This window comes from Xenopus laevis, chromosome 5S (assembly GCF_017654675.1).
Source record: "Xenopus laevis strain J_2021 chromosome 5S, Xenopus_laevis_v10.1, whole genome shotgun sequence".
NCBI classification, from domain to species: Eukaryota; Metazoa; Chordata; class Amphibia; order Anura; family Pipidae; genus Xenopus; species Xenopus laevis.
The window spans coordinates 17,936,748-17,949,081 of NC_054380.1; the positions used below are offsets into that span (position 1 = coordinate 17,936,748).

Here is a 12,334-nt window from a genome sequence, read left to right on the forward strand (position 1 = left end):
TGAGAAAATTCCCTTCAACAGATTCAAGTGCAATGGGGGGAGGGGGGTGTTTCATGGACGATAATTGTGTTTCTAATACCTAATTGCTGCTTTATGTTGTTGGCTGTACACTATGATTCCATTCTCATTCATTGACCTGGAACAAGTTCCATAGAGAAGCAGTTTGTTTGTAGTCTAATCGCCATGTTGATACTCCCATGTGTTTCCTCACCAGTCACGTGGAAAACTCATCCCGCCGCACAGTCACCAAACAGACGTGCCCAATCGCTACGAGTTATTGGTTTACGTCATCAACTGTGCGCCGGAATCCCGTCAGCCAGGGAGGAGCACACGTGGGAGAAGTGTAGGTACCAGTTCCTAAGCAGGCATGGGGAAGAGGAGGAAGCCCCGGAGGGACGAGGCTATTAGCGCCTTGAGTAAGAAGCAGAAGAAGCACCTGAAGGAATTTGGGGAACAGCACCCCTTCTATGATGCGTGAGTGGCTTATCTGCGCGGGGACACACATTGATACAATAACTCCATATATTCTTCATGTATCTGTGACTGCACACAAAACAACCCGAATCCTCTCCCGCACTTTCCTTTCTGCCTGAAGCCTGCTGTCAGATCTGCTTGCGCGGGGGCGGGTCACGGTAATGTCACGTGGGCTGGAAATCTGCGCAGCCTGGCCAGTGCTGCTGAGGGACTGTTGGTTATGTCATAGGCAGACACTTTGTACTGGGGGGTGTTTGGGCCTGTGTCAAATGTCAGGACATATTGTAAATCTCAGGGAGATTTAAAGGGCTGATTCAACTTAAAGGTAACTTTTTGTATGTTATAGAATGTCCTGTTCTCTGCAACTTTGCAATTGGTCTTCATTAATCATGTTTAATCGTTTTTGAGTTATTTTTCTTTGCTCTTCTGCTTCTATCCAGCTTTTAAATGGGAGTTTCTGACCTGACTGAAAAAAAGTGTTCTGTAAGGCTACAAATCTATTGTTACTTTTTATTTCTCCTCTTTCTATTCAGGCCTCTCCTATTCATTAAAATCAATCCATGGTTGCTAGGGTAGTGTGGACCGTAGCAACCAAATTACAGAAATTGCAAACTGGAGAGCTGCTGAATAAAAAGCTAAACCACTCAAAAACCACAAATAAAAAAACAAAAACCAACTGCAAATTATCTAAGAATATCACTCTCTATAACATACTAAAAGTGAATTTATAGGTGAACAACCCCTTTAGAGGGATACTGTCATGGGAAAAGAAAATTTTTTCAAAATGAATCAGTTAATAGTGCTGCTCCAGCAGTATTCTGTACTGAAATCCATTTCTGAAAAGAGCAAACATTTTTTTTATATTCAGTTTTGAAATCTGACATGGGGCTAGACATATTGTCAATTTCCCAGCTGCCCCAAGTCATGTGACTTGTGCTCTGATAAACTTCAATCACTCTTTACTGCTGTACTGCAAGTTCAAGTGATATCACCCCCCCCCAAGCAGCCAAACAAAAGAACAATGGGAAGGTAACCAGATAGCAGCTCCCTAACACAAGATAACAGCTGCCTGGTAGATCTAAGAACAACACTCAATAGTAAAAACCCATGTCCCACTGAGACACATTCAGTTACATTGAGAAGGAAAAACAGCAGCCTGCCAGAAAGCATTTCTCTCCTAAAGTGCAGGCACAAGTCACATGACCAGGGACAGCTGGGAAAATGTCTAGCCCCATGTCAGATTTCAAAATTGAATATAAAAAAATCTGTTTGCTCTTTTAAGAAGTGGATTTCAGTGCAGAATTCTGCTGGAGTAGCACTATTAACTGATGTGTTTTGAAAAAAACATATTTTCCGATGACAGGATCCCTTTAAAGTAGAAGTTTAAGTGCCAAAAAAAGGGGCGAGGGAAGGTTGGCATGAGCTGTATTGACTAACATTAATGCAGACTGAAACGGGTTTTTAGAGGGTGATTATTTGTTGAAAGACTTCAGTTCCTGTGTATGTGTAAGCCAAGGAATCCATTTAGCACTATAGTCTTTGTTTTGTGATTTCTGCTTTGTTGGGTCAGTGTGAGGAGCCAGGTGAGTTCCATTTAAGCACCTGCATATGATGCATAGTTGTGGGGAACCCACTAGGAGAATCACAGGGAGCAAATATTATGTGTAACATTATAGGTCAGAGTTCTAAAAGGATGTTGTTAAGTATTTGAAAGGTATTATGTACTATTATAATATATATGATCGTCAGGGGCCATGTGTGCGACATTAAAGGGGACCTTGTGAGTTAATAGAAGAGACAGTAGTCGCAGTTTCTTTTCCAGTAAGTGTTTAGATCCCCCCTTCTTTTATTTAAAGGGCACCTGATGGCTAAATACATTTTCCCCAACCAAATGTGCAGGCTAATAGAGCCCACACTCTGGTTTGGGGTAACAGTAGTATAAAAATAAATAAATAAAGAATTGACCGCCACCAGCGCAGTGGGAGCAATTGAAAATAAAAACTACTGTTGACCCCACCTTTGGTTGGGGATAATATATTTAGGCAACAAGTGCCCTTTAAACAGCTCACAGGTTAAGTAGGTGTAAAAGCTGATATGGGGGGGGGGGTGAGTGTATTTCTTGGTTGGCCCACCTGCCTGTTATCAAACATTATAAAGGAGAGCTGAGACATTTTTTTTCTTTTTGCAGAGTCTCCAAAAAAAAACAAGAAGTAACCCAAGTCATTCAGCTGGTGAGTGACTGTACTGTCTGAACTTTCCATTTTAAATAGCAGACGTAGTTGCTGCAGAAATACAATGTGTATGAATCTGTAACATTGTCACTAAACTTACATTATGGACAGATTCACAGTTTGTCACTTTACTTCCCCATAACTTTGTTTCCATTTATATGGCTGTACTGTAAGGGACTATGATAACATTTTGCACTTATTTAAGAGCCATGTTGGTACATTGTATTTATATTCCGTACAAATGCACCTTTTAACATATTGGATATTTATAACTGATACTTGCCCTTAGCCTGAGAGCTCAGAGGATGAATCCAGAAGTGAGAGCGAGGCAGAGAGTGAGCCAGAGCAGGTCAATATGTACCACCAACTCCTCGCCACCTTGAAAAGTGTTTCAGATGAAGAGGAAGAAGAAAGTGATGATGATGATGATGTAGAAGAAGAAACCGTAGAAGATGAAGGCGATGATGCAGAAGAGGTGGATGAGGAATCTGAAGCAGAAAATGAGGATGTTGAAGATGAGAGTGAAGGGGAAGTATCTGGAGAAGACCATGGGGCAACGGATGGTAAGTTTATTCTTTCTGCAGAAATATTCAGTGTTTTAACATCCAATTCACTTTTAGTTTAAAGGAGAAGGTAAGGCTAAAGGCTAAGTAATGCTGCTCTGAGTTTCTCTGTCAAAAGAAACACAGCATTTCTTTCCTTCTATTGTGTACTCATGGGCTTCTATATCAGACTTCCTGTTTTCAGCTTAAACCCCCAGGGCTACGGCTTGAGCATGCCCAGTTTGCTCCTCTCATCCTCCCTTTCCCCCTCCCTCCTCCCCTCCTTGCTGTAATCTGAGCTCAGAGCTATGAGTGAGCAGGGAGAGACTCAGGCAGGAAGTGATGTCACACCAAGCTAATATGGCAGCTGCTATCATAAACAAATAGAAAGCTTCTAGAGCTGTTTACTTAGCTATGATAAAGCATTCTGCAGAATAAATATAGTGTTATAGATTGCATTATTGTTGCTAATCTATTGGCAATAAACTGCTTTGGCAGCTTTCCTTTTCAAGCAACATTTTGGCTAAAATATCTTGTGAAAAGCAAGCAACGGTATAAACGTAGATGAAGATGCTGTGGAATTACTTTGCAGTGTTTCACTGGTAAAACTGGATAAATATTTATTTTATTTTTACCAAAAAGAGCAAAGCATGATGGCAATTTTTACAGATGAGACACCCCCTCTGTGGGAGATGCCATAGGTCAGTTGAGGCACCCTCTGTAGGTCTTTCTATAACATCACATTCTAAGGGTAATGGCTCACAGGGAGGTTTGCAGGGGAACTGCAGACAAGCTGAATTATTATTAAATGCTTTTGAGGGTATTTCTGTAGAACTGTGCTAAAGTGCCGGCATTTTCTGTTACCTGTAAAAGCTAATAAATCCATGTTATTATTGCAGGGATAACTGGAGAGGAGCAGAAAGAGGCAGATGATGATGAGGAGGAGGTGGTAGTTGGAGATCCAGCTGCAGAAGAAGTCGGGGAATTCACTGATGCGAAACATGAATCTAAGTTCAGTTTAGAAACAAATTTTCTGGATGCCGACAATGAAGATTCTAAGATTGAACAAGTCTCCAGTTCAACTGTGGCTACAGAAGGTAACATTTAGGGGGTTTATTTATCAAAATCCAAAAAATAAAAAGTATTTTCTGAAAACTACTCCGACCAAATCCACACTGGGTTTTCCCCCCTTATTTATCAATACATTTTCCCAAAAGTGCAGGAAAAAAGTAGAAAAAAACAGTGAAAAATTCGAATTGTACAATCTTTTTTGATCTTTGCCTGAAAACCACAAAATCTGTAGATTATTGCACGAAACCCACTGCAGATCAGGATATCTTCAGGCCATATCCCATTGACATCTACATGAACTCGACAGGTCTGACTTGGACTACTTTTTGTTCAGACTTTAAACACCCGCGGGGTGTTTTTTTTTTTTTTTTCACTAAAAATTCAGGTTTTATAGTAAAAAAAAGAAAGAAAAAAATCCAATTTTTGGAGTTTTGGCATTCTGACTTTAATAAATAACCCCCTAGGTGTCTTGGGACCTATTTTTCTTTTTTTTTTGTGGGCTGTGGTGGATTTGAACAAGCATTTACACTATGGCTGTCGCTGGGCTTTTGCATTGTTATTGTTATTGCGGGTTTTCACCAGGCTGGCACTAGATGCAGTGTGTAAAGTTACTGTTATCTAATTGACACCAAAGTGCCAGTTCTCTTGCATGCTTTCTTCTACTTTATTGGTTGGTATAAAATAAATAAGGTGCTGGTCACAAAGAGAACCCTGCATTGAATATCTAGCCAAATGTCAGTCTTCCATTGTGACATAGAACTGTGCATGACACAAGCTGGTTTATATGCCCCGGAATTCCCAATGTTTAATGCTTGAAGTCAGTGAGCTATTGCTGTTCACTAATCTGAACCTTCCAAGTTCAACACTTTTTATAGAACTGCTCTAGAAACTAACTGCCCCCTATAAAGGGTTTTTTTCATTAGCCCATACCTGTAGGTGCAGTTATTAATCAAAATATTTAACACAAGCAGAACAGGAATGCATAAAGTCTGCTGCTGTTATAATGGGTTTGTACTTGGGGCCAGTAAATGTGGAGCAGGTTCTGACCGTTGTCTTTTTCCCTTCCTCTCTACAGACCCATTTGTTCAGCATGTCAGCAGGGAGCTGGAAGAGCAAGACATCAGTAAGATCGGCTCAAATCCTAAAAAAGCATCACTGAAGGTATCTGGGTTAATTCATCTTTGCTTAAATGTTCATTTTTTCTTTTGGTTGCTAAAAAAGAGAAAAGAGCACATTTAGGGAGTTATTTATTAAAGTCCGAATGCAAAAAAACCTAGAAAAATTCAAAATTTTTGGTGAAAAAAAAAAGGGTGTATTAAAGCCCAATGTGGCAAAAAGTCAGAATCCAAAAATCCAGCATGTTACACCTGCCGATGTTGTATATAAGTCAATGGGAGAGGTCCCCATCCTATTTGGAAGTTTCTGTGGTCTGCGCTGGAATTAGATACAAATTCCAACTATTTCAGGCAAAAATCAGAAAAAATGGTATGATTAGGATTTGTCTCAGATTCAATTAAATCATGCTTTTTTAATAATAAATAAGGTCCAATCGCGAATTCTAGTTTGGTCGGATGTTCTTTTTTTATTAAAGTACAAGGTCACACGGGCCCTTTGCTTTTACTGTGATCTTATTTTAGAAGCTTTCCATGTTGATGACTTGAACTTGCTGCTGATACCAACACTGCTATAGAGTGACTGGTGGCCTGTGGGTCAATCTGGAGTATTATATGGCCCCCAGCAGCCAACAGATTTCATTAATATCTATGGATGACATATACACACTTATTATACACTATAATACACTCCTGAAAGTGCAGTCTACTGTATTTGATATCATTAAATATGGAGGCATCTCAATATCACCCCTTTCTTGACTCTTGTTCCTTTATAAGACATAATAAACAGATTCTTATAGTTTTACACATGGCTTGTATCAGGCTTCTTACCCATGTGTGTATATACGTCACGTTGTATGTTAAGATTGAATTATTCGGCATTCCTTGTGATAACGTTTCTATGTTCCTTTTGGTTTCAGTGGCCTGCCTTGGGACAGATTGTTATCTCGAGCTCCCTTCCTGAGGTCCAGCCCTTAAAATCAGAGAAAGAAAGTGACCTGCACAAGCTCTATTTGCACAAGCCACTCTTTTCTACGTGGCCCAAAGTGAACAGTTCCTTCCTGTCGGCTCCTAATGAACAGAAATTCACCCCACTACAGAGAGAGCTTTTCAGCATCATGAACTCCTACAGAGACTTATTCTATCCAGCTCGGAGCCCTACGGTGCAAGGAGAAGAGATCCGACATGTGTACTGTCTCCATGCACTGAACCATGCTCTGAAAGCAAACTCCCACGTATTAAATAACAACTCCCGGAAGAGAGAGCAAAAACCTGGGATGGATGAAGAAGACCTAAGGGACCAGGGCTTAACCAGACCAAAGGTATCATGTAAATGGATTCTGTTATAGAATATGAAGTGCACCCATAATTATAGTTCAAAGAAATGTTTATTAAGCTGCCTCCAACCTTCTAATGATCATATTTCGGCTGTTTCCTTCCCCCAACTTTACATGATCCCTCATCACACACAGATCCAGATATAGAGATAGGATTGGTGGGCCAATCAGAGGCCAGGAGGATGATGCTGGCATTGCCAATGATTTCATTGTTTGGTGTATTATAATAAAAAAAAAACTATATGGGCGATAAAGAAAAAATGTTGGGTTCACTGTGGGACCAGCTCTCGGGTATTGATGCTCTTAATACAATAATCTTAATTTGCTTCTGATATCTGTTCCTTTAATAGCCACATGTTTCCCTGGTACATTGTCTATTGCACTGGTGTATTACTGCACCCATCCCAGAGCTATAGGGAAGGGCAAATCTTACTGGGTGCAACAGTGAGGCTACTTATTGGCTGACTTGTATGTATATGTACGTTAATGGAACAGAAACGGAGACCAAACGAGCATTGTACTATGTAAAAAAAATATATGTACAGTTCAATTCTTTGCTTTTAAAGATTACATTGTGTTTAATGCTTTCAGGTGCTGATTGTTGTGCCGTTCCGAGAATCCGCCTTACGTGTAGTGCAGATTTTAATCAGCTTGATGGAAGTTGGAGACAGGAAAGTCGACGTGAGCAATAAGAAGAGGTTCAAAGAAGAATTCGGATCTGAGCCGGAAGACAGGCCCCCAAACTTGAAGAGGCCCGAAGATTATGAAGCCGTGTTTGCAGGAAACATTGATGACCACTTCAGGATAGGTAAAGATTGGATATTTCCTTCTAAACAGGCCCCTCTGTATCCTGTTATATAAGAACCTCTCTTGTCAGATTCAAGGAGGTTTCTTGTGCTCATTCATCATTGGATAGTGACATTTTACTCTTGTCCAATGCCTAATTAGGAGTCGCCATCTTGCAGAAGAGCATGAGATTGTACTCTCCCTTCTACTCCTCCGACATCATTATCGCCTCCCCCCTCGGATTGCGAACGATCATTGGCAGCGACGGGGAGAAGAAGAGGGACTTTGATTTTCTGTCTTCCATAGAAGTTCTCATTCTGGATCAAACCGATTTATATCTGATGCAGAACTGGGAGCATGTGTTGGTAAGTCCTTTTTGGTCATTCCGCTTTTGCACTGATGGATCAGCAATCATTGTTTCACACCCTGTCTGGCGATCTCGCTCCGCCTGCGGCCATGCACCTAGGGTATGTGATAAGTATGGGTTTATAGTGCAGGAATTCTAAGCCTTGTGCGATATCTTTTATACAGAATACACTATAGTCCGTGTGCCATATAAACAAAGAACCATCATCGCACAAAACAGTGGTGTATTCTATATTTGTGTTTGGTTACATCTGTCTACAAGTAGCATATCTTGCATTTAAAGTAGGAAATCCAGAGGTAAGAGTGGCAGAATAGGGGTTGTGTTTTCTAGGACAGGATATGTAGACGTTATATTTGGTCACTCTGTGACATCATTTCCTTCTGTTGCAGCACCTGATGGCTCACCTCAACCTGCAGCCCACAGAGTCTCATGGGGTTGATTTCTCTCGTGTCCGCATGTGGAACCTTAGCAACTGGGCCAAGTACTATCGGCAGACGCTGTTGTTTAGCTCCCTGCAGGAGCCCCAGATAAACTCCATATTCAACAAGCATTGCTTCAATTACTGTGGGCAGGTGAGCACCGTCCGTCCTGCCTTGTTATTGTGTTTGTCCTGCTTGTTGTTGCCTTTTAAACCGTATATTGTTCATGTGAGGATATGTCACATTATAGTAGTTCCCCGTCATTGGCATCGATACAGAAAGGCCAGGCAATCGGTAAACAAGCCTGAAGCTGGCAGTTGTCCGTATAACCCTCATGGAATATTGAGTTGACAAAGCAAAAAGAAAATCATTTTACAGTAACGTTTTCCTCTTAATATTTCTATAAGGCAAATCGAAAGGACCAATAAAATGCAAACAGTGTCCAGATTCTCCATAAACATCCAGTGATACTCCAAGTGCTTATTAATAAGTTATATGGAGGTCACCGCTCCTACCCGTATGGGGAGTTTTAGTTTTTTAAGACACACAAAATAAATCCTGTGTACAAACTGTATGTATTTCCTTTCGTAATCACTTGCTTATTTGCATCATTAATCGTAATCACTTGCTTATTGACTCCATTTTCTTGTAGGTGGCAGTTAGGAACATGCCTATTACTGGATCTATCAGTCATGTTGTGGTCCAGCTCCCACACGTCTTCCAGAGGTTAGAGGCAGACGGGCTGCTTTCTGTCATAGATGCCAGGTAATTGAATGACTGCGCCAGACTCACAGGCTGCTCCTTGTGGTTTCTACTGTCATTATTTAATTGGCGCCAGAGCAGTTGTGTCTAAGGCATTCGTATAATAGAAATGAAGGCTTATGGGGATAAGGCATTCAATTACGGATATATGTGGCACCACAACATCAAGCTCCGGCACGTCAAAACTATATTGGCTAATCTTCAAAATATCTTCTGGTGCAGACCTTTGCTATTTCAGTGGATGACCTCCCACTCATTTCATAGCAATGATCATTTGTGCCCAGTCAATCCTCCAGCAATATTTTGGAGAGATTGACTCTACTGTTTGCAGGAAATACATTTTTTTCATGTTTTGTATTTCTAATAGTTTGGGACCAGATTTCAAATGGGAAAATATTTTTTTTTTTTTGTGGGGGGGGGGGATATGCTAATGCTGGAAAATGTAACTGCAAATGTCATATAGGGCCTAGTCCAATTCCCATTTTGGAGTCAGGAAGGAATTTGTTTCCCCCTCTGGGGCAACTTGGAGAGGCTTCAAATGAGGGATTTCGCATTCCTCTGAACTCTCTTTTAACCTGCCTAACTGCTAGTTGATGCAAAGGTTGAACTTGATGGACATGTATCTTTTTTCAACCTGACTTACTAAGTTACTATGTAATACAAAGTTTAATATGTCTTGGTGTCAGACTTCTGTAAAGGAAAAGTAACACCAAAATATGAAAGTGTTTTAAAGTGATGACAATATAATGTAGTGTTGCCCTGCTCTGGTAAAACTGGTGTGTTTGCTTCAGAAACACTACTATAGTTTATATAAACAAGCTGCTGTGTAGCCATGGGGGCAGCCATTCAAGCACAGGATACACAGTAGATAACAGATAAGTACTACTATAGTTTATATAAACAAGCTGCTGTGTAGCCATGGGGACAGCCATTCAAGCACAGGATACACAGTAGATAACAGATAAGTACTACTATAGTTTATATAAACAAGCTGCTGTGTAGCCATGGGGGCAGCCATTCAAGTACAGGATACACAGTAGATAACAGATAAGTACTACTATAGTTTATATAAACAAGCTGCTGTGTAGCCATGGGGGCAGCCATTCAAGCACAGGATACACAGTAGATAACAGATAAGTACTACTATAGTTTATATAAACAAGCTGCTGTGTAGCCATGGGAGCAGCCATTCAAGCACAGGATACACAGTAGATAACAGATAAGTTCTGAAGAATTATTTATCTGCTGTGTAACCTGTGCCTTTTCTCCTTTTTCAGCTTAGAATGGCTGCCCCCATGGCTACACAGCAGGTTGTTTATATAAACTATAGTAGTACTTATCTGTTATCTAATGTGTATCCTGTGCTTGAATGGCTGGCCCCATGGCTACACAGCATAGTAGAGTTTTTGAAGCAAACACACCAGTTATTCCAGTGCAGAACAACAGTACATAATATTTTCATTCCTCTAAAACAATTACATTTTTTGGTGTTAACTGTACCTTTAAAGCAGAAATAAACCCTACCGTACAGCAGGGGGAGCTCTGGTGACACATTCATGGTATTAGCAGTGTAACAGTCACTAATATCATGAACTGCAGAAAAAACAATTCTCTAAAATTGCTCTTCTGAGCACTTATGCAGTTTACAAACATATATTATGTCCTAATCTTTGATTTTCTCACTCAGGTTCGAGTTCTTTACCAGCAAGATTCTGCCGCAGTATCGGGATGCCATCATGTCTCATACGCTCATCTATATCCCTTCCTACTTCGACTACGTGCGACTCCGGAACTACTTCAAGAAGGAAGAACTGAACTTCACGCACGTCTGCGAATACACGAACAAGCCCGGAATCTCCAGAGCTCGGCAGTTCTTCCTGAAGGGGGAGAGACAGTTTCTGCTGGTCACCGAGAGGTTTCACTTTTACAAGAGGTGAGTGTGCCGACCGCATCATTGTTGTCGAATACGTGTCGCACGTAGGTCCTGGGGGATAGATCGTAACAGCGACAAAAGTATGACCTACTCTTGAGTAGTTAACTGCTCATTGGTTGTCATTAGTTACTAGACTGGTTTTGCATAATTTGCTACGTCATTTTAAATGCATCTGACTGTCATCTCAAAAAAATTTTTTTTATTTAAGATACACGTTGAAAGGTATCCGAAACCTTATCTTCTACGAGCTCCCTACTTATCCCCATTTCTACAGCGACGTGTGCAATATGATGAAAGCGTGGCACCGGGGGGAGGAAGCCACGTGGACCTGCACTGTGCTTTACTCGAAGTATGATGCCCAGAGACTGGCCGCTGTGGTGGGGGCAGAGCGTGCCGCGCAGATGCTGCAGTCTAAGAAAAATGTGCACCTTTTTGTTACCGGAGAAAACGGTTAATTTGGCGATGAAAAGAAAAAAACGCGGAGCCTGATAACAATAACGCAGTCAAGTATTTTTGTACAAAGCTACTTCAGCATGAACGAAATGTACAAACAGAAGAACAATGTTCATTTTGATCTGCTGAAAAGGTGTAATTTACGTTTTTTTTTGTTCCTGTTCAGCTGCCGTCTGAGCTAGACGTGAGACATTCAGAAGCTACTCTATTGATATGGAACGTAAGAACAGCCTACAATAGTGCTGTGTATGCCACATTCAATGCAAACAAAGTTCCTCTCCCCCTTGTGAAATCCACCAATAAATGTGGCTTAGTAGTAAAGTCAATTCAGACCTGCTCAGTGCTTGGCAACTGTCATTTTCAACAATATCCCCTCCAGATGCTGGCGAATTACAACTCATCCCATCAGTTACTAATATTAATTATCCTGGGATGTCCGGGCAACAGCCTTAAAGAAATAATTCCAAATTCTTTATGTTGGCTGAGCAAAATAAACTTTACTTACACTATATGTATTATTTAAATTTTGTTTCCTTCAGCCTTAGAATTACGCAATCACAGGAGCCCTTTTGTGGACACCGTTAAGATAAATTTTGCGTCCCCCCAAAATCTTGCATAGGCACCAGAATGGGGAACGTAATGCCCATATCCAGTGCCCTACATAATTATAGAACCTAAGGAGGGAAGGGGGTAGTGATGTGCGAGTCGGGATTCCACGACCCACACCAGACCCTAACTTGCCCTCCCTTAGCCCGTGCCCGCCCCCATCCGCAGTTCCGGGATGCTTTTTATAGACCCGAGCTGCCCCGCAGATGTCACAAAGGGGGGGGGGCGAGTAGGTTCA

General features: G+C 41.1%; 1 protein-coding gene across 1 annotated transcript; it reads left to right on the forward strand.

The window, feature by feature from the left end:
* Positions 1-227: 227 nt before the first annotated feature.
* Positions 228-11,999, forward strand: utp25.S (UTP25, small subunit processor component S homeolog; the record flags this gene model as incomplete). The annotated part of the gene is given in 12 exon segments (NM_001097103.1): positions 228-474; positions 2,663-2,705; positions 2,995-3,268; positions 4,147-4,344; positions 5,394-5,479; positions 6,354-6,755; positions 7,362-7,578; positions 7,719-7,921; positions 8,313-8,495; positions 8,995-9,107; positions 10,792-11,037; positions 11,246-11,999. Coding segments are annotated over 12 exon segments (2,319 nt in total). The 3' UTR covers positions 11,493-11,999.
* Positions 12,000-12,334: the final 335 nt, after the last annotated feature.